Genomic DNA, 22,976 nt, shown 5'->3' with positions numbered 1-22,976 from the left:
GGAAGGCTGAATCAACCTTGGGCCTGGTGAGATTCGATCTGCCAAATTGCTGGCAGATGGTGTTCAGCAGAAGTAGCTTGCAGTAATGCACTCTAACCACTGCACCACCGCAGCTCATTATCCATTTCCTTCAGCAGCTCAGGGTAATGAACATCACATGCCCTGCTCCACATTTTCCCCACAACAGCCCATGATGCAAGTTGGGATGAAAGAGTGTGTGATTGGTCCAAAGTCTTTAAGGATCAACATCAGATTTGCTGAAACCAACTAGGTTGTCGATCCCAAGACAGAAACAGGTGTCATTAAAGCTTAAGATGGAAGACCAGAACAATCATATTCAAGAGCTTTACAGACTGGGTGGGGAAGGCTGGTGGGCAATATTAACCCATGGGCTGGTACTATATCTGTGGTAGACAGAGTTCATATCCATTTGGACCATTGGCATCGCATTCCTTTAAAAAGATGTTCTTCATTGATAAAATGACTAGACAATAGAAAGAGGAGGAGGAAACCGTGAAGGAAACAATGATCATGGGCTAAAAACTTTGGGTACAATATTGAATTGGAGCACTGGGAAAAATTATGGGGGGGAAATATAAATTGACTATGTTGGCATCATACAAGGAAAGCATCTACAAAATGTTTTATAGGTGGCATTCATCCCCGGCAAGATTGGCCAAAATGTTCACAAATAGATCTCCAAACTGTTGAAAATGTATCCACCAACAGGGGACCTTCTATCATATGTGGTGGACATGTCCGAAAGCCAAAGAATTCTGGACAAAAATTCAAGAATGGTTAGAAGAAATAACAGAACAAAAAATTGAAAGGAAGCCTAAGCTGTTTCTTCTAGGAATAAGCCGAGGTGGCGCAATGGTGCAGTACTGAAGGCCACTACAGCTGACTGTTATCTGCAGTTCAGCGGTTCAAATCTCACCGACTCAAGGTTAACTCAGCCTTCCATCCTTCCGAGGTGGGTGAAATGAGGACCCAGACTGTGGGGGCAATATGCTGACTCTGTAAACCGCTTAGAGAGGGCTGAAAGCCCTATGAAGCTGTATATAAGTCTAACTGCTATTGCTATTGCTATTGCTAATAATAAAAAAATATTAGTAAGGATATCCAATATATAATGCCTCATATAATCATTGCTGCCAGAATCTCCTTTCTAGATTTCATTAAAAAAAAGGTGCTAGGATAAACGGAAATGGACAAACTAACGATGGAACTAAGAGAGAGAGAGGAAGCAGAGTACAAGATATGGAATAGGTGGTATAACTGGCTTGAAAAGAGATGTAAAATCAGTGCATAATGAATACATAGTAAACACAATAAAAGGAGATGGCATATACTTAGAAAGGATAGAAATGGAAATATTGTATATACACGTGAATATTGTAAAAATGAGAAAGGAATATGTATATGAAAACAGTTTGTAAAATGGAAACCTGAAATTAGAAAAAAGAAGTACCAAAAATGGAAAGCTGTAAAAATGTAATTGTGATTTTAATGTTTGGAAAATGTCAAGTAAAAACACTTTAAAAAAAAGAAACAGAAGTCAGAAAGGAGGAGAAAAAAAAGAGGAAATGTTAAAGTGGAGAGTTGTTAAAGAAGATGATGTTAAGTATTATTGTTATGACATTATTATCAATATTATTGTGATGAATATCATAGCAAATATGTGGATCATGACCACTTAAGAACAACTGTACCCAGACTACACACTGTTTGATGGACATTGAATTTTTATATATTATATCAATAAAATGAATAAAACATGAAAAAAAGAGATGTTCTTCACCTTTGCTTGAAAAGTTATAGGAAGAAAACCCAACAACTTTGTTTCCAGTTTTGGTAAGTCATTTGGATGCTGCATTGCACTTCTTAAAGGAAATCCAAGGAAAATAATAAGGGGAGCAGATAGTCATGACTAACTCAATTTTCATTACTTTTGGCGAGCCTACTTACTAAGCCCAGCTTCCATATTATTGCTCAAAACCCAAGGTTTTGAGTGGTTTAGACTCATTTTCGATGTTACAATGTGCAAACTTGCCAGTAGAAACATGAAAGATGCCCCATCCCAACTGATTGACCAGTTTAAGAAAATCTTTCCTTACTTGACAAAACCTCCTCATTTAATAGAGTTGAACCACTTTAGAAAGTGCTGTGAGCCAAAAAATAAAAGCAAAATGACAAGATTTATTCATTTGTTCATTCATTCATTCATTTCCTCAAGCATGTATTAGATAACATATATCAATATGATTTTGGATACATGAAATGGATATGAATAAAAAGAAACATTAGGACAGGAATGGTAGGTTGGTGCGCTTATGCACGCCCCTTACAGACCTCTCAGGAATGGGGTCGACAGTAGACAGTCTAATGGTAAAGTTTTGGGGGTTTCAGGAAGAAACCACAGAGCCAGGTAGTGCATTCCAGGCATTGACCACTCTGTTACTAAAGTTGTATTTTCTGCAAAGTTCATAAATGAAGCTATCAGGGCCAAGGTGGGTGGTCAGGAAGGAATAAAGCATCCAATTCTCCTCCTAGGTTAATGAGGGGGAAGGAGATGGGGAAGGAAGCTGGCTTCAATTACATCCAGAAAATATGAAAGGAAGGAGGCTTTTTTGACCGAAAGCCTGGGTCTGAAGGCCATTCATAAAACTGCAATTGTTCATTACATGTAATAGTTGAGTTTGAAAGAACTGGACAAGTCTTTAAAATTGAATTAAGAAGGCACAGAATGACATCTACCAGCTTTTCTTATGTTTCTAACAAGAGTCCAATGATATATTTTATAACGATATACTGTCTAATTTCTTTCTTTCTGGGAAACAAGCGCTCGCGTTGTGAAAAGAAATGGGGACAAGGAAAAAAAAAACCTCACCGGTCTGATTCACACAATAGAATTAAACCGCAGTGGCTTAAATGAAAGTTATTCAACAAACATCCACCAGAACAAAAGAAGGTTTCATCACCTGCTTTCTAAAAATATGTAGATGTGGTCGATCAAGATATTTATTTACAATAAAGATGTTTAAGAAGAAGGCAAACCACTTCTGAAATCTTGCCAAGAAAACGGCAGGAACTTGTCCAGGCAGTCATCAACACTGACTTAAAGGCACACACAATAATATTGAAGCCAGCCTTAGTCTAGTGTAAGTCATTGACAGTCACAAAATTTGAGTTAATTACTATATATTACCATTATTATTTTCCTTGGATTTCCTTTAAAAAGGGCAAGGCAGCATCCAAATGCCTTACCAGCTCCAGTCAAAACTGGAAACAAAATTCTTGGGTTTTGTAGTATAACTTTTCAACACAACACAGACACACACATTTGAGACCCTAAATTGAAACGACTTTCATTTGGATAGTTCTTGATTCATGCAGAAATGCAGTTTTTAAGCAGCCCCCTCGCCAACCAGAACATAGCAGCTTCACCCTGTTCTCCTATATTTGCATTATTGCCCAAGATCTAAAACTCAACGGGCCCCCCATGTACAAAAACAAACCCTAGATTGGCATTAGAGATTTGTTTTCAAGCCAGCTTGGTACACGGAGATAAAGTGAAGGATGCTGTGTTGCACCACAACTTTGGGTTCTGCGTCTGCTCCAGCATGCTGCTGTTGCCCACCTTCCAGCTGTGATGGAAAATAAGGAGGAGGAAAGAGCTTAAGAGAATTTGATGGTTTCTTCCAAAGGGATAACTCTCGTGCTGATTCATTGCAGCTTTGGGCTACCGACCCCTTGGGTGGGAAAAAGAATGTACAAAGAAGAAACCCAGGGAATCAATTGAAAAGGATCATGTTAGAGAGACAGCTGTAGTAGTTACTCCTGCTTTTGACCTCCTGAAGTTCTAAGCTCCGGACTGCAAATGTTTAGACAACTTCAATCAATCAATGACCGGCCAGGAGGAATTGAATACATCTGATCCAGCTCAAACTGCTTTTGATTGCTTGGGGGTGGGGGCGTGGTGGAGAGCAAATCCCTCAGACCAATGATTCATTCAGGAAATTCTCCTGTCACCAGAGTGTCCTTGAGACAGTTGGTGGGGATAATTAGGAGGTGGAATTTGAAAGGAAAAATCATCTCATTGTGACAGCAAAGTTAATCATCCAAGTTTTTTTAAAAAGGAGGAGGAAATGGGATAAGAGGAGGGGGAGGGGGGCAGATCCACAACTGGACATTCAATGGTCAATGCCCAGTCATACTTTCCTACTACTTCATTGCCTCTCCCAGCCCAACCAATTCCTCTTGCAGAGTAGAACTTCTCCATGTGAGCCTCTCCACCAGACACAAGGGAGGCAGCTGAATGAATGAAATAGCAGAAGCTCTCTCCCTAATCTGTGATTTCCCTCACTGCTTTTTCCCCTCCCACCCCGAGGAGGACACGTGTGGGCAGACAGATGCCTCTCGAAAAGAAAACAAGAATGAGCTGTGGATCACCTATGCGTGATCCTAGAGAAGAAAAGAAAAGCAGACCCGTTTATTGACAGCATCCCATAATAGTCAGGTCTTGGGAATGCGACTGAAAAGGGTCTGGAGGGGTTTGGGGGATTGGTGGAAACTTGTCTAGCCCAGAGTTTTTTCTCCACAAAGAGGAAAGTGCATGAATTTTACTAACAGGACAAATTCTACATTCAGAAGAATTTCTGAAGAAGATATCTTCTCATCAAATGTGGGGATTTTTCCTGTCGGAGCAAGCTGAAACAAATCAGAGTGGATGGCATACACACCCTATGTCTCACATAGTTTTATAGATTTTTTTTTAAAAAAACTGAGACCCTCATTAATCAGCAGATGACACCGAAGGAATCCAAGAAGGTTCACAATAATCAAATGAAAAACTCAACAAGTTCCCATAGAATCCTGGAAATTCAGAGAGCTGCATTGCTTCGTTGAGCCCCCCAAGTGGCTTTTGAAGGAAAGGCAGCTGAAGACTTTGAGTGCTCTATGGATTGTTGAGCAGCTAAGAGAATATTTGTATCTACTTTTAACTGCTGACATTCTACAAGTAAGGGATTATATTCAGGGATTTAAACTTGTAAGCAGAAAAATTGCTGTTGCCTCGACCTGTTGCAGTTCTCACGCAGAGCCTAAGTTTAAGGAATTCATAAAGGCAGGATTCTTAATAGAAAATAGTTCTCCAGATACCATACAAACATGAATTTAAAGCCTACAAATATACACAAGGCCACATACACTGCTTAGATCCTCTCATGTCTTTCCCCAGCTTGTGAGTTCTATGGAATTCAGTTCCCATTTGTAGCCATCAGCACAATTGGTGTAGGATACGAACAGATAAATAAATTCTTAGATCAACAGGTACACAAAGCCAGTTGCAACCTACAGAAAACTCAGGGTTTCTGTAGCAATAGCACTTAGACTTATATACCGCTTCCCGGTGCTTTTACAGCTCTCTCTAAATGATTTACAGAGTCAGCTTCTTGCCCCCAACAATCTGGGTCCTCATTTTACCCACCTTGGAAGGATGGAAGGCTGAGTCAACCTTTAACTGTAGCAGTTAAAGAGGGTTGTTTTTTAAAAAAAAATCTAAAATGCCATCCTTTAATGACTTCTATAATTGGGACAGCTTGTCTGACCTATAGTAAAGCAATAACAGTAATAACAATAGACACATATTGTTCTATTTGAATGGAAATACTTATAAGTGTGATTCTTCTTGAAAGCTTCCAGTACTTTCATGGATATTGGATTATATGGATAAATATTGAAGGCAAGGCTCCAGGGAGGTCCAGAAACAATAGTAACAGTATCCATGGATGGAGACCACACCAAGAAATGTTCCTGAGCTCCATCACACTCTTGTTGGATTGGTCCCTCCAAATCAAGAGGATTTCCAACAATGTCTTGCACAGATTTCAAATCGGGCTGTTTAACCTAACAATTTGCTGACCTCTGGTTCAAAGTCTGGAGGCAAGGGGAAGCGGGGGAGAAAAACCCAAATACTTATCAACCAATACAGTTGGCTATAGAAAGGGGTCTTGAATATTTAGCTGGGACCTAAGGGAGAGAAACCTTCTTGGCCAAGATCTGGTGAAGACTACATTCAAAACTCTGAGCTCCATGTGAGGAGTCCTTATATTAGATCGTGAAGTGTTGAACTATGTTGAACTTCAACTGGTCAATCCCCCAGGTCTCCAGAATGCCTTCCCAATGCAAGGACCCCTTTATCCGAGGCTCAAGAGTTTTGAATGCCACCTTCACCACCAAGCCCGGAGATCACAACACCATCCCCAATAATAATAACAAGAGCAGGAATTCTAATAGCCAAAAAACCCCACAACGATGCTACGAAATGCTGGGGACCTCGCTCACTCCAAGGTCCCCTTGTCTTTCCCGCCCGCTCCTCTGCCCGAAGAGCGAAGTACTCACCGGGACGGCCTCGTGGAAGAGTCAGCTTAAGGTCCCCCCTCTCCCCGCTGGCGTCCCCCAGCCTGCCGGCGAGGGGGTGGGGAGACGCGCCCCTCACTGCCCTTCTCTTCCCTCCGTTTCCTCCCAGAAATGGATGGCTCAGACCCGAGCTGGTAAGTACGCCGGGGGGAGAGCAACGATCGCAAGGTACCCCCAGGACCCGCCAGTCCCCCCCAGAGACGAGGGGGGAATGGGGACTGGAAGGGAGAACCCGACAGCCGGGACCGGGAGGGGAGGGCGGGGGAAGAGAAGCGCGGAGTGGCGGCGCCGCGAGGCTGCTGTCCTCCTCCACGGTGGTGCTGAAATGCGCCCCGACCCTCCCGCTGGCTCGCCCGCTCGCCCGCCTCCCGCGGCTCAGCCCTTGTAGCGTAAAAGAGTGCCCATGGCAACCCCGCGTCACACAGTTTGAGGTGGGGCTGCCGGACAGGGCTTCCACGCCGCCCTGCGCCCCGGCGGAGAGGGGCGCAGGCGTGGGGAGGGGAACGAGGACCTCTCCCCACGCCGGCCGGCAGCCCTTCGCCCGTCTTCGATGTTCAAAAGCGCCACCGCCCTTCCCAAAGACGATCGCAGACAACTTTCTTTTAAGGGGGTGGGTGGGTGGGAATCTCCCCTTCCCCCTTGTTTGAAGCCAGCTGGCAGGGCGGAGCTCCGGCACGTTGTTTACCAGCCTGGCTTTGGGGGGAGCCCCGCCTTTTAACGAAAGGTAGGCTTGGAGTCCCCGACAGTTAGGCCCGCTTGAGCCCCGGAGCCATCCAAGCCCACCCCGATTCCATCCCTGTGAACCAGCCGGCTGGTTTCGGTGGAGAAGCCAAACGCTTGGCAGCAACGTCGCGTGATAAATAGAGGTGACACCCTCCGCGCCGCGTAGAGAGAACCACGCCTTAATAAGTAGGCTGAGAGAAGGATGTCAGTCCCAGAAATTGAAAAATCACGAGGGGTAAACATGCCAGATACTCAGTCGATCAATTTTCCCTCTTTCTGCTTTGCATATCCAGTGACTTTTCCCTGTACTTTATTATTATGCCAGCAGAGGCTGCTTGCCAGCTTGCCAAGATTCAATTTTGAGAATGAAGTCGGAGAATGCAATCCTAAGCGGAGAACCGCTCAATTCACATTCACTTGTGGTGCTCTGAGATTTAGACCAGGTTCATACATGACACGAATGTATGTTCAACTATGTTTTAGACCTGTGATGGCGAACCTATGGCACGCGTGATGGAAGTGGCACATAGAACGATCCCTCCGGGTACACTAGCCATCATCGTTACTCTTCTGGGTTCCTGCTCATGCTGGCCAGCTTGTCTTCGCATGCGTGTGAGAGCGCCAGAAACTGGAACCAGGTGGCCAGTGAGCATGCACGACCCAGAAACTGGAAGCTCAGTTTCCCAGCGTGCATGTGCATACCGGGGAGCTGCTCTTCCAGTTTCTGGTGCCCCCGCCCTGTGCACACGCACACTGGGAATCTGCTCTTCTGGTTTCCAGTGCTCCTGCACACGTGCTCCCAAGAATTGCTCTTCTGGTTTTTGGCACACTCCTGCGCATGCGCACCAGGGAGCTGCTCTTCCCGTTTCCGGCATTCCCCCTCATGCGCACACGCTGCCGTTTTGACCCTCAGCCTCTACCATTTCTTATCCAAGGCTCACAGTATAATTATATAAAACTCCGAATTATAGCTTGATAAACAAACTCTGAATTGTAGCTTGACAAACAACCTGATTTATAGCTTGATAAACAAACTCTGAATTATAGCTTGATAAACAAATTCTGAATTGTAGCTTGATAAATAAACTCCGAATTATAGCTTGATAAACAAATTCTGAATAATAGCTTGATAAACAAACTGCAGATTTTGAATGGAAATTGAAATTTTAGGATCCATCCATCAAACTAAGAACCTCAAGAAAAAACAATACTTAAGAGGTAATCAAGTTTCAATCCATTCTAGTTCTTATTATCTAATAAAAAAACTTTTTAAAAAAGTTTCAATCCACTTGCTCTTTGCTGTGCAATGAAGCAGTTTACTTTTTTACACTTGGACACGGGTTTCATAGCCAGAATATTACTCAGCAATGAATCAACCTCTTGGACCAATGATGAGTAACTGCTCTTACAACAACTCCTTTTGTAAGACAAATGTCATAGCAATAGCAATAGCAATAGCAGTAGAATTCTTCTGCTTGGGCTGAATAATTCAATCAGTCTTTTACTTTCATGTTCACATCCCTCCCTGCAAAGTTGGGTGAAACTGCAGTAAACCAGAAAGTGCTTGATGAGAACTCGGCTATGGATGAAGGAAGTCAAAATGAGCCCCCCACCACCAAATTTTGGGTGCGATATCAAAGCTCCTTTAAGCATTTCTTGACAGAACTGAGAGAACTCATAGATGACTTGGGAGTAGCTGTAATAACTGTACTTAAAGGTAAACGTAAAGGTTCCCCTCACACATATGTGCTAGTCGTTCCTGACTCTAGGTGGCGGTGTTCATCTCCATTTCAAAGCCAAAGAGCCAATGCTGTCCGAAGATGTTTCCATGGTCATGTGGCCGGCATAACTTAATGCCAGAGGCTCACGGAACAGTTACCTTCCCACCAAAGGTACTTCCTATTTTTCTACTTACATTTTTATGTGCTTTTGAACTGCTAGGTTGGCAGAAGCTGGAACAAGTAACAGGAGCTCACTCTGTTACATGGTGCTAGGGATTCAACCCGCCAAACTGCCGACATTTCTGATCAACAAGCTCAGCGTCTTAGCCACTGAGCCACTGCGACCCTAATAACTGTACTTAATTCAATTTAAATGACTTCATATAAAAAGGTAAACATTTATCTGTCCCAGTCATGTCCGATTCTAGGGGAAAGTGCTCATCTCTGTTTCTTGGCTAATGGAGCCAGCAGTCTGAAGACATTTTCAATGATCATGTGGCCAGCATCGTGGTATGCTGTTACCTTCCCATCAAAGTGGTACCTTTTGATCTACTCACAATTGCATGCTTTCAAACTGCTAAGTGGGCATGAGTTGAGGCAGGCAATTGGAGCTCAATCCCTTGTGTGGCGCAAGGGTCTCAAACCTGGGCGGTCAGCTTCCCAGCTGACAAACTCAGCATCTTTAACCGCTGAACCATCACACCCTCTCAAATTATGTAAACCATTCATTAAATCCAAATTAGCTTTTGCCTTGACTGTACCCATTTGCCATGACTATACCCATTAAGAGCCAAGATGGTGCCGTGGCTAGAATGCAGTACTACAGGCTACTTCAGCTGACTGCTAGCTGCAGTTTGGTAGTTCAAATCTCACTTGCTCAAGGTTGACTCAGCCTTCCATCCTTCCAAGGTAGGTAAAATGAGGACCCAAATTGTTGGGGGCCATAGGCTGACTCTGTAAACTGCTTAGAAAGGGCTGTAAAAGCACTATGAAGCGATATATAAGTGTTTTTGCTATTTCTGGAAATGAAGAAATAAGCATGCCAATCAAAAGCCAAAAAAATGGCCTAGTTGCACACATGTGAATTAAAGCCTGGTCATATTTTATATCTTATGTTTGAATATTTTAGGATATGTGTGTAAATAGATAGGCAGATAGGCAGGCAGATAGGCAGGCAGATAGGCAGGCAGGCAGATAGGCAGGTAGATAGGCAGGTAGATAGGCAGGCAGAAAGGCAGGCAGATAGGCAGGCAGATAGGCAGGCAGGCAGATAGGCAGGCAGGCAGGCAGGCAGGCAGGCAGGCAGGCAGGCAGGCAGATAGGCAGGCAGGCAGGCAGGCAGGCAGGCAGGCAGGCAGGCAGGCAGGCAGGCAGGCAGGCAGGCAGGCAGGCAGGCATTATTCCAAAATCTAGCATTGAGCGAAGGGGAACTGCTTGCCTTCAGAAGTTGTGTGAGCTTCATCACTAGAAGCTTTCAAGAAGAGACTGGACTGCCATCAGTCAGAAATGGTGTAGGGGTCTCCTGCATGGGTGGGGAGTTGGACTAGATGACCTACAAGGTCCCTTCCTACTCTTATTATTCTGTTATTATAGGCATTAAGCTCTTGAAGAGATGCTTTGTATCTTGGCTAAGGAATGTGCTATTCTCTACCATTAAGAATTGCCTGGAGCATGTCCAACCTCAAGAGTCTTGATGAAGGTGGGGCTGCAGACATACAAGGTTACCTTAACCAATGCCTCTCATGGCCAGAAGTGCGGAATGCTGAATCACCTGGCTAGATTACTCCCTTCTGATAGGGGGCTTGAATTGTTTCTCAGACTGGAAAAGACAAACCAACAAGCCAAGACCAATAAATATCCTTCATTTTCTGGATGAGAACTGTGGAGAATACAATGTGAGTGGGAAGATGTAAAGTCTGGATTTGCAGAGATCTCTAGGGTGCTGAATTAACACACTTCAAAGACTTCAAGTAATAGAATCAGTGTGGTTCTATGTAGGTTTCCACAGAACTAACCTCAACTGTCTCCAAAAGTGCTTTCATGGACCACTCTGAAAAATCTTTGTTCTTCTCCAGCTACTCTCTGTATGCTTTTTGTTGTTAGTTGCAAAGTCATGTCCGGCCCATCACGACCCCATGGACAATGTTCCTCCAGGCCTTCCTGTCTTCTCCCATCACCAGGAGTCCATTTAAGCTGATGCCTACTGCTTTGGTGACTCCATCCAGCCACCTCATTCTCTGTCATCCCCTTCTTCTTTTGCCCTCCATCGTTCCCAGCATTAGGCTCTTCTCCAGCAAGTCCTTCCTTAGGTGGGCAAAGTAGTTTCCTCTTCAGGATCTGGCCTTCTAAAGAGCAGTCAGGGTTGATCTCCTCTAGGGCTGACCGGTTGGATCACCTTGCAGTCCAAGGGACTCGCAGCAATCTTCTCCAGCACCACAGTTCAAAGGCCTCCATTCTTTGGTGCTCAGCCTTCCTTATGGTCCAACTTTCACAGCCATCCTTTGCAACTGGAAAAACCATAGCCTTGACTATACGCAATTTTGTTGGCCGGGTGATGTATCTGCTTTTTAGTCTGCTGTCTAGATTGTCATGCTGTATGCTTAGCGTTATGCTTAGAGTTGCATAACTAACGTTAAGTTGCAAATTTCACTTAACAAATGTCTCACATAGCAACATGAATTTGGGGCTCAATTGCGATCATACACCGAGGACTACCCATACTGAAAGAGGTGGATCCCTGCATAGCTCTTGTGTTGTGGTTCTCTTGAACTTGGAGCAAGTCCAGTTTGCAAGAGGAACACGCTGCCTCAGAGTCTGGTGAACCTCCAAAGGGATTCACAGATGATTCTCTAAGAATCAGGTCAAGGATAAAACAGGCAGTGGGGACGGGGGCGGGGGCAAGATATATTGGCCAAAGGGTGGGAGAGGGCAGCCAGCCTGAGAAAGGCGTAAAGCAGCAGGCATAAAGTTTACAGATCAGGAGAATCCGCTAGTCATGCTGTGGACTTTTGACTAGAGAAGGAGAAAGAGGAAACCTGCTGTTGTGGCCTAGAGGTGTAGCTCTTGTCTCACAATCAGGAGGTTGTGAGTTCAATCCTAGGTAGAGGCAGACGTAGGGTCTTCTGCTTGGGCAGGGGGTTGGTCCAGATGACTTGCAAGGTCCCTTCCAATTCTGTTAACCTGTCTGTTAAATGCTGAACAGAGATCACTGCAGATCCTGCTTCAACACAGATGGGGGTTCTTTGCAGTGAGGGAGGGAGGGATAGGAAGGAGAAGAACTGGGGAAAACAAAGGGATGGAGGAGAGAAAGAGAGAGAGCAGAAGGAAAGAGGGAGGAACAAAGAGAGAAAGGAAAGAGCATCGAGACAGATAACCCATCTCATAATGGTAACCTAGCCCAAAAGGCAAGAAACATGGAGAAAAGCATTAAACCAAGAGCTTAATGATAAATGAGAACATTCCTCTTGAAACTTTCCAAGAGTCAGTATTGAATCCCAGACCAATACTATAGATACGTGTTGTGACTCAGCAGAGGTTTGCTGTGAGTTGAGTCGGGATGCAGGAATAACAATGCAGCTGGGGCTCATTAGTGTGGTCTTCTGGAGATAAAAGGACAGATGGTGCCACGCCCTGGTGGCAGAAGTCAACGTTCGTTGTTCGTTCGTGGTTCATCGTTCATCGGTTGTAGTTTGTTTGTTAGAGACACTTGGATAAGTGATTTGCTTTCTGTAACCCTGATTCAGAGACACTTGGAGAAGTGATTTGCTTTGTAAGAGATCTTTGTTTTTGGATTCTGTTATCTTCTTGCCAGAGACTTTATTTATGTTTAATTTTGGGCTTGCAGCCAGCGGGAGCCGAGGCTGATAAAGTTATTTCCTTTTAAGTCTGTCTGACTGTCGTCTGTTAACGAGCAAAGAAGGGGGGACAGAACAGATAGGTGACTGAAGTCTACACTGTATAGTATTTGTGCTTCCTTCCTTGATCATGGCTGGCTGGATGGCTGACACTTGGTATAAGGCAAGTGCAAAGGGATAGGGAAGAAGGGACCAAGTCTGCAAAATTAATATTTATTCTCACCAGATTTTTTTAACCTGGCTGCAGCTAGTGACCTACTGAGCCGACAATTAACCAACCCATATTTCTTATCTTTGCTAATCCAATGAAGTTAGTCCCAAAGGTGCAAAAAAAAAAAAAATCAGCAGGCAACTGGACTTTCTTGTTTTTTCTTTGAAGACGTTTCGCTTCTCATCCAAGAAGTTTCTTCAGCTCTGACTGGATGGTGGGGAATGGAAAGATTTATATTCCTTGCAGACAGCAGGACATTTGCATCCTTTTACAGCAGGGGCCCTCAAACATTTTAAACATGGGGCCAATTCACGGTCCCTCAGATAGTTGGGGGAGGGCAGGATCGGCTGGGTGATCATGTGACTGGCCAATTTAGCAGTCCATTAAACAATACACACAAATTAAACTTTAATTTGTTATGCTCCTGGGGGTGGAAAGCAGGATAGTGAAGGGATGTGGCTGCCTTGGTGTGTGTGTGAGGGACTTGTGTGTGTGTGAGTGTGTGTGTGTGAGTGTGTATGTGTGTGAGACTCCCACCCTCTCTCCGTTTTGATAAAAGAAATGTCCCTCTGGGTTTGGCTCCAAGTGGGGAAAAAGACACTGGAGACATGGAGGCTGCTTGGAAAGATGGTTTATTGGTGGACAGGACCACATGGCTTGAGCCCTGAACAGATAAGGTGATCACATGCTTCAATGTTGGTGGAGAAAAAGAGAAGGGCTGAGGGAGGGGCTTGCTAGGCTTTTTATAACCTGTTCAGTCCCACCTCTCTGTTTCCTGTTCCTGTGTAAGAAATGTATTCTGATTGGTTGTCAGACTCCCATGGGTCCATGCAGGGGCTACTCTCTAGGCTGTGTTTTGAATCTAGGATTGGTTGAGTTCTCAGATGCCATGTGGTCAGTTGAGTAAAGGGCCAATATTATCATACTTTTGATCCCATCCCCCTGCAGCTGCAGTGGAGAAGCCTTTATTATGTAAAGTGGACTAGGTTGGCCTTCTTAATGGCCCATTGACAAAGTGGGGATGGGCAGGAAGCTACAGGCAGCTATTCTGTCTTTTAAAACATGTTTCTTTCTTTTCCCATCCAGAGAAATATTCTGCCTTTTCAATATTTCCTAGGATATTTCATTTTTCTGGGAGAGGGCTGGATGATAACTTCCTACAATTTCTCTCCTGAGACCTCTGTGCATCCCGTTTTTGGCCATCATAGCCTCCAGAAGATGAGTGAGGGCTGGTGGGTAGGTGGGGCAATGTGGAGGGGAGAGCCTCATGGTCCTGAGTGGGCTGGATTAATGACTGCAGTGGGCCATAGTTTGAGGACTCCTGCTTTAGAGAGTCAATGAAGTAAGGTATATATTACCAATGAAGTCAGCTTATACAGATGGTCTTTGACTCACAACAGTTCATTAATGGCTGTTCAACATCACTGGAAAAAGGTGAGTGATGACCATTGTTCACCTTTACAACGGTTGCAGCTTCCCTGTGGTCGCATGATCAAAATTCAGGCACATTGAGAACTGACTCCTATTCATGATGGTGGTAGGATGTCATACCCCTTTTGCAACCTTCTGACAAGCAAACTCAAAGATTCACTTAACAACCATGTTACTAACTTAACAACTGCGGTGATTCACTTAACAGCAGTGGCAAGACAGGTCATAAAATGGGGCAAGTTCGCTCAACTGTCTCACTTAGCAACAGAAATTTTGGACCCGACCATGATCATAAATCTAGGACTCCCTGTATATCAATATCTCCTAGGTACAGAACTGGGCTGAGTAAACCTCATCCAAGGTTAAGTGTGTTGAGTAAACAGTCATAAGCAGCACATTAGTGACTAAGATTACACCCCAGCTTCAGGACAATTCAGGATGATCCCAGTCATGCAAGACAAAAAGGATTTGAAGAGCTGCTCCTTTGGTGCTGGCTGGAAAGGAAGGTCAACCCTGGTTTTGGAAACCAGCTCCCTGACTTAGCTTTCAGTAGGAATGTCAGTTTGGAAGCCATTTCTCCTTTTTTCAGCTTCCTGACTGCCACTGAATTTGGCAGTGAATTTGGTTTGCTTGGAGTGGTAGATTTTAGCCATAACAACATTCTTTCTTCTGAGAACCAACGACACTTACCTGCACCTGGATGGGAGTGGTTGAAGATTGTCTCCAGTTGAGTATTGGATTGGACCAGTGGTGAAATTCAATTTTTTTTACTACCAGTTCGGTGGGCATGGCTTGCTGGGCATGACAGGGGAAGGATACTGCAAAATCCTCATTTCCCCCTGATCAGCTGGGACTCGGGAGGCAGAGAATAGATGGGAGCGGGGCCAGCCAGAGGTGGTATTTGTCGGTTCTCCGAACTACTCGAAATTTCCACTACCGGTTCTCCAGAACCTGTCAGAACCTGCTGAATTTCACCCCTGGGTTGGAACATGTGATGAACTTGGGGTGGGTGGGTGGAGCAAGGGTTGTGAACTTTCAACTGGGTGGGGAAAACCTGGAAGCTTTCAGATTCGCCAACATGACATCGCTAATAAATTGGAACTTTGAGGAACTTTGAGTTTTATTTCGTTGGGAATGTTCTTTGGAACCCTGACAACAAAGACAAATCTGGTGACATCAATGGAGAGACCAGAATGAAACGGAGCACCAAAAAGCTGTCTATCTCCCTATCTATCTATCTATCTATCTATCTATCTATCTATCTATCTATCTATCTATCTATCTGGTTGCACCACAAATGCGCGCACCACAAAAGCGCGCCTGACTAAACCGCGGTGTCTAAAGCACGGTGACAAAACCGTGTGATGAATGAGCGACTAATTAGCCCTAAAGCGCGCCGACAAAAGCGCGCCGACAGAAGCGCGCTGTAACGTAACCCTAAACCTAACCCTAACCCTAACCCTAACTGTAAATCTTACCTTAAATTAAACCGCGCTTCTGTCGGCGCGCTGTTGTCGGCACGCTTTTGACATCGTGGTTTTAGCGCCGCAGTGTTGTCGGCGCGCTTATGACGTTTGCGCTTTTGTCGGGTCACGATCTATCTATCTAGCTAGCTATCATCTATCTATCACTATCAATCTATATATCTATCCATCATCTATCTATCTATCATCTATCCATCTATCATCAATCAATCAATCATCTATCTATCATCAATCTATCAATCTATCTATCATCTATCTCCTCCTCCTCCATCATCTCTCCCTCCTTCTCTCTCCCTCTCTCTGATGGAATGGGAGATCAATGGGACATGATAAGGCTGCAGCTGCCACCTCCAATGACGTCGAAGCTCACTTGCCTTTTCTGAGACATGACATCAAGGAAAGGTGACTCATCCATGGATAGAAGGAAAGCAGGAACCTTAGTTGCTTCTATATTTAAACCCTCCAAAGGAAGGAAGTGCACCTCGGGCAGGATTGGATGCTTCCTTTCTGAAGCACAAAAGTATATTGTTGGGACAGGGATGCTGGCCACCCACCTGGTCCTTGATAGAAAGGAAATGGAATAAATGATGGTCACAAGCTCCCTGACAGTTCCATGCTACATAAATGCTCCCCAGAAATAGCACTGGCATCACAAAACAGCTCAAATTAGATGGAACCTGTAACAAGAATTCTAAAAAAAAATGGGCCAGGAGGATGGACTTAATGTTGGTTAAGTTCATACACTGTATAGCAGGGCTCCTCAAACTTCTTAAACGGGGGGCCAATTCACAGTTCCTCAGACTGTTGAGGGCCTGGACTGGGTGGGCGGGCATGGCTAAGTGGTCATGTGACTGGGTGGGCTCAACAAGGTGGTCAAGTGACTGGGTGGGCATGGCCAATTTATTAGTCCATTAAACAATGCACACAAATTAAACTTTAATTTGTCATGCTCCTGGGGGTGGAAAGCAGGGTAGTGAAGGGATGTGGCTGCCTTGAAGTGTGTTTGAGGGACTTCTGTGTGTGTGTGTGTGTGTGTGTGTGTCTTTCTCTCTGTGTTTCTCTGGAGGCTGGAGAGGCCAAATGCAGGCCTGTTTTTGGCTTCCTCGGTTTTCAGAACCACCCTGCCACCCAAAAATGGGCCTCCTGAGGCCTCTGTGCATCCCATTTTGGCCTCCAGAAAGTGGATGGGGGCCAGTGGGTAGGTGGGGTGGGATTGGCAGCCTCGTGTTCCCATATGGGCCGGATTAATGGCTTTGGCGGGCCATATCCAGCCCACGGGCCTTAATCTGAGGGCCGCTACTATCCAGTATCACTGGAAAATTCTAACGTCATTGTGGGTTGGTGCAAACTCCTTTGTTAAAAAAAAAGTACAGTTGACCTTGGTCATAAGAAGGAACCAGCTATGAAGGCTGGAGGGCATGTAGAAAGGTTTTTATGCAGTCCCAAGAAAGAAAGAAAAGTGAGGAATATAAAATAACCCTGCCTTGATTTTACTAGAAAATGGGACAGAGAGAAAGCTGAATAGCCTTTCAAGGTTGTTATTCTACCTTACTACAATGAAGAGTATTCATGGATGACAATGATAGATTGGCCAAGGAATTTTGGGTGTAATATCGAATTGAAAAAGTGGGGAAAGATTGTGGGAAAGTAAGAGGAAATTAACTCTGGCCACATCATATAAAGAAAACCTATATAAAATGTTTTATAGGTGGTACTTACCACCAGCTAGGCTAGCCAAAATATATAAAAAAATTATCACCTAATTGCTGGAAATGTGACCAACTAACGGGCACCAATTACCACATGTGGTGGACATGTAGAAAGGCAAAAGACTACAGGCGAAGGATTCAAATTTGGTTGGAAGAAATGACCAGAGAGAAATTGGAATTTAAACTGGAACTATTCTTATTAGTAATTATAAAAGGAGGTCAAAGTAAAGGGTTAACATATTTAACATTACATAGCATAACAGCAGCGAGAATAGTTTATGCCCAACAATGGAAGAGTGAGAACATACCTCTAGAAAGGGAAATAATAAAGAAAATATTAGACTGTGCAGAATGTGATAGACTAACGCTGGAACTAAAAAATAAAGGAGACAGAATACTAGGAGATTTGGAATAGGATTTACTCATGGTTGGATTTGAGGAATAAAAATTGGAATGGAAAAGAACAAGGATGTATAGATCAAAAGAAAATGTAGGCTTCCCCATTGACTTTCCTTGGCAGAAGGTTGCAAAAGTAGATCACATGAAATTACATTGGGCATCTAATGAGTCATTAGATACATTGCTGGCAGTTCCTGCTTCTCCAGCTGCAGCCTCCATTTCTTCCAAGAGAACATCGAATATGGATTGACAAGAAGAAGAACAAATCAGAGCCATTAACTGTTCACCTGTTAATTCACCATCTTTCTCATCCGAATCAATAATTGCAGGACACCATTTCCCCAGCCCAAAACTGTCTCTGCTATCACATGGAGCGTTGGAATCATTCATGACCACAGAGCGCTCTGCACCATTGCTAGTCTGGAGGCCTCTGAGACTCCCACGTTCTCTTCCAAGTGATTCAGTTGCAGAGCTACAGTAGCTATCCAACCACAGCTGGAAGCTTTCATTTGCTGTCTCCTCTAATGACATGTCTTTGTCTGCAAAGGATTGTGGTCCATTCTCAGAATCCTCCAAGGCAAGGTGAAAATTAACCTGATAGTCAGAGGAAATATCAAGATACTTGGACTCTGCAGTTTCTCTCATGCCAGAGTTCTGCAATGCGCTGCTTTCAGTCATTTTGCTAACCATGGTCTCCTGTGGTCCAACAGCATCTAGTTCCTTAATTTCACAGGGATCTCCATGAGAGATTGGAAGACCATTGAGTGACATATCAGCCTGAGTTTGGTGAATCCCATCATCAGAAGAATACTCAATTAAATCCTGCAGCAGTTTCACCACGTCATCTTCAAGCTCACTTCCTGTCCCAGTTTGGAGCATGACATCATCAGGAGTATAAGTCTTGTTTTGGTCATCTGCTTGCAGTCTGGTTGGTTGACATTCTTTGTTTTTGGAATGCAGAACATCCGTTTTGGTGGTATGGAAACCCATTTGCTCATCATCTGCATCCACAACAGCCATTTCAGAGATTGCTCTCGATTCAGGACTGTTGTCCTCCTTGATAGATACTGAATGAGCCTGAAAAGGGGACACAAGACCTGTCCCAGGATTTAGGTCACATGATTGGAAGCTGGGAAATTGGTGTTCTTTCTCCTCTGAAGGCAAACCATCTTCCATATTAAAAATAATCTGAAGCATTTGCTCCTCATCCATGTCTTCAACAACCAGACTGGTCATTAAAGAGCTCAAATTGACCCTATCACTAACAAAGTCATTGTCATCATCGCTTACAAGATCAATAACTCCATCACTGACGACAGGACTATTAAATACAGATGGGGCAACCACAGGACATGGAGGAGGAGCAGGTTGTTTCTCCGTGGATTGTGTGGGTGATTCCACGAGTGTTGGGCTTGTCCTTTCGGATGTGGATGGCCCAAAAGGGTCACCTGGTGAAGACTTGGATGGTTTCGTTTTTGGCTGGGTGGCTGAGTCTGTATCTCTTAGCCAAGTTCCTTCAGTCGTGTTTCTGATATTTCTCATCTGCTGATAGTGAGAGTAAATATCAAGATACTTGGACTGTACAGTTTCTCTCATGCCAGAGTTCTGCAATGCGCTGCTTTCAGTCATTTTGCTAACCATGGTCTCCTGTGGTGCCACAGCATCTAGTTCCTTAATTTCACAGGCATCTCCATGAGAGATTGGAAGACCATCGAGTGACATATCAGCCTCAGTTTGGAGCATGACATCATCCGGAGTATAGGTCTTGTTTTGGTCATCTGCTTGCAGTCTGGTTGGTTGACATTCTTTGTTTTTGGAATGCAAAACATCTTCCATATTAGAAATAATCTGAAGCATTTGCTCATCATCCATGTCTTCAACAACCAGATTGGTCATTTTAGAGCTCAAATTGACCATATCACTAACAAAGTCATTGTCATCATCGCTTACAAGATCAATAACTCCATCACTGACGACAGGACTAATAAATACAGGTGGGGCAACCACAAGACATGGAGGAGGAGCAGGTTGTTTCTCCGTGGATTGTGTGGGTGATTCCACGAGTGTTGGGCTTGTCCTTTCGGATGTGGATGACAAGTCTGGTGAAGACTTGGATGGTTTCGTTTTTGGCTGGGTGGCTGAGTCTGTATCTCTTAGCCAAGTTCCTTCAGTCGTGTTTCTGATATTTCTCATCTGCTGATAGTGAGAGGAAATATCAAGATACTTGGACTGTACAGTTTCTCTCATGCCAGAGTTCTGCAATGCGCTGCTTTCAGTCATTTTGCTAACCATGGTCTCCTGTGGTGCCACAGCATCTAGTTCCTTAATTTCACAGGGATCTCCATGAGAGATTGGAAGACCATCGAGTGACATATCAGCCTGAGTTTGGTGAATCTCATCATCAGAAGAATACCCAAATAAATCAGAATAATACCCTTTTAAATCCTGCAGCAGTTTCATCACGTCATCTTTAAGCTCACTTACCGTCCCAGTTTGGAGCATGACATCATCAGGAGTATAAGTCTTGTTTTGGTCATCTGCTTGCAGTCTCGTTGGTTGACATTCTTTGTTTTTGGAATGCAGAACATCCGTATTGGTGGTATCGAAAACCATTTGCTCATCATCTGTACCCTCAGCAGCCATTTCAGAGATTGCTCTCGATTCAGGACTGTTGTCCTCCTTGATAGATACTGAATGAACCTGAAAAGGGGGCACAAGACCTGTCCCAGGATTTAGGTCACATAATCCGAGGCTGGGAAATTGGTGTTCTTTCTCCTCTGAAGGCAAACCATCTTCCATATTAGAAATAATCTGAAGCATTTGCTCATCATCCATGTCTTCAACAACCAGACTGGCCATTTTAGAGCTAAAATTGACCCTATCACTAACAAAGTCATTGTCATCATCGCTTACAAGATCAATAACTCCATCACTGACGACAGGACTATTAAATACAGGTGGGGCAACCACAGGACTTGGAGGAGGAGCAGGTGGTTTCCTTGTGGATTGTGTGGGTGATTCCACGAGTGTTGGGCTTGTCCTTTCGGATGTGGATGGCCCAAGAGTCTCACCTGGTGAAGACTTGGATGGTTTCGTTTTTGGCTGGGTGGCTGAATCTGTATCTCTTAGCCAAGTTCCTTCAGTCGTGTTTCTGATATTTCTCATCTGCTGATAGTCAGAGGAAATATCAAGATACTTGGACTGTGCAGTTTCTCTCATGCCAGAGTTCTGCAATGCGCTGCTTTCAGTCATTTTGCTAACCATGGTCTCCTGTGGTGCCACAGCATCTAGTTCCTTAATTTCACAGGGATCTCCATGAGAGATTGGAAGACCATCGAGTGACATATCAGCCTGAGTTTGGTGAATCTCATCATCAGAAGAATACTCAATTAAATCCTGCAGCAGTTTTATCTGGACATCTTTAAGCTCACTTACCATCCCAGTTTGGAGCATGACATCATCAGGAGTATAGGTCTTATTTTGGTCATCTGCTTGCAGTCTGGTTGGTTGACATTCTTTGTTTTTGGAATGCAGAACATCCGTTTTGGTGGTATGGAAAACCATTTGCTCATCATCTGTACCCTCAGCAGCCAGTTCAGAGATTGCTCTTGATTCAGGGCTGTAGTCCTTGATAGATACTGAATGAGCCTGAAAAGGGGAGACAAGACCTGTCCCAGGATTTAGGTCACATGATTGGAAGCTGGGAAATTGGTGTTCTTTCTCCTCTGAAGGCAAACCATCTTCCATATTAAAAATAATCTGAAGCATTTGCTCCTCATCCATGTCTTCAACAACCAGACTGGTCATTAAAGAGCTCAAATTGACCCTATCACTAACAAAGTCATTGTCATCATCGCTTACAAGATCAATAACTCCATCACTGACGACAGGACTATTAAATACAGATGGGGCAACCACAGGACATGGAGGAGGAGCAGGTTGTTTCTCCGTGGATTGTGTGGGTGATTCCACGAGTGTTGGGCTTGTCCTTTCGGATGTGGATGGCCCAAAAGGGTCACCTGGTGAAGACTTGGATGGTTTCGTTTTTGGCTGGGTGGCTGAGTCTGTATCTCTTAGCCAAGTTCCTTCAGTCGTGTTTCTGATATTTCTCATCTGCTGATAGTGAGAGTAAATATCAAGATACTTGGACTGTACAGTTTCTCTCATGCCAGAGTTCTGCAATGCGCTGCTTTCAGTCATTTTGCTAACCATGGTCTCCTGTGGTGCCACAGCATCTAGTTCCTTAATTTCACAGGCATCTCCATGAGAGATTGGAAGACCATCGAGTGACATATCAGCCTCAGTTTGGAGCATGACATCATCCGGAGTATAGGTCTTGTTTTGGTCATCTGCTTGCAGTCTGGTTGGTTGACATTCTTTGTTTTTGGAATGCAAAACATCTTCCATATTAGAAATAATCTGAAGCATTTGCTCATCATCCATGTCTTCAACAACCAGATTGGTCATTTTAGAGCTCAAATTGACCATATCACTAACAAAGTCATTGTCATCATCGCTTACAAGATCAATAACTCCATCACTGACGACAGGACTAATAAATACAGGTGGGGCAACCACAAGACATGGAGGAGGAGCAGGTTGTTTCTCCGTGGATTGTGTGGGTGATTCCACGAGTGTTGGGCTTGTCCTTTCGGATGTGGATGACAAGTCTGGTGAAGACTTGGATGGTTTCGTTTTTGGCTGGGTGGCTGAGTCTGTATCTCTTAGCCAAGTTCCTTCAGTCGTGTTTCTGATATTTCTCATCTGCTGATAGTGAGAGGAAATATCAAGATACTTGGACTGTACAGTTTCTCTCATGCCAGAGTTCTGCAATGCGCTGCTTTCAGTCATTTTGCTAACCATGGTCTCCTGTGGTGCCACAGCATCTAGTTCCTTAATTTCACAGGGATCTCCATGAGAGATTGGAAGACCATCGAGTGACATATCAGCCTGAGTTTGGTGAATCTCATCATCAGAAGAATACCCAAATAAATCAGAATAATACCCTTTTAAATCCTGCAGCA

General features: G+C 44.2%; 1 protein-coding gene across 1 annotated transcript; it reads right to left on the bottom strand.

Annotated features, from left to right (window-relative positions):
* Positions 1-17,822: 17,822 nt before the first annotated feature.
* Positions 17,823-22,600, bottom strand: LOC116515242. The gene is made up of 2 exons (XM_032227163.1): positions 21,621-22,600; positions 17,823-19,049 (listed from the first exon to the last, which is right to left on the bottom strand). Exons 1-2 carry the CDS (start codon positions 22,438-22,440, stop codon positions 18,091-18,093), a joined length of 1,779 nt encoding a protein of 592 aa, XP_032083054.1. The 5' UTR covers positions 22,441-22,600; the 3' UTR covers positions 17,823-18,090.
* Between the last annotated feature and the right edge of the window lie 376 nt (positions 22,601-22,976).

The sequence above is a fragment of the Thamnophis elegans genome, chromosome 12 (assembly GCF_009769535.1).
Source record: "Thamnophis elegans isolate rThaEle1 chromosome 12, rThaEle1.pri, whole genome shotgun sequence".
In the NCBI taxonomy this organism is placed as follows: domain Eukaryota; kingdom Metazoa; phylum Chordata; class Lepidosauria; order Squamata; family Colubridae; genus Thamnophis; species Thamnophis elegans.
The sequence above is the reverse complement of the archived record's forward strand: the minus strand, read 5'-3'. Positions and strand labels throughout refer to the sequence as shown.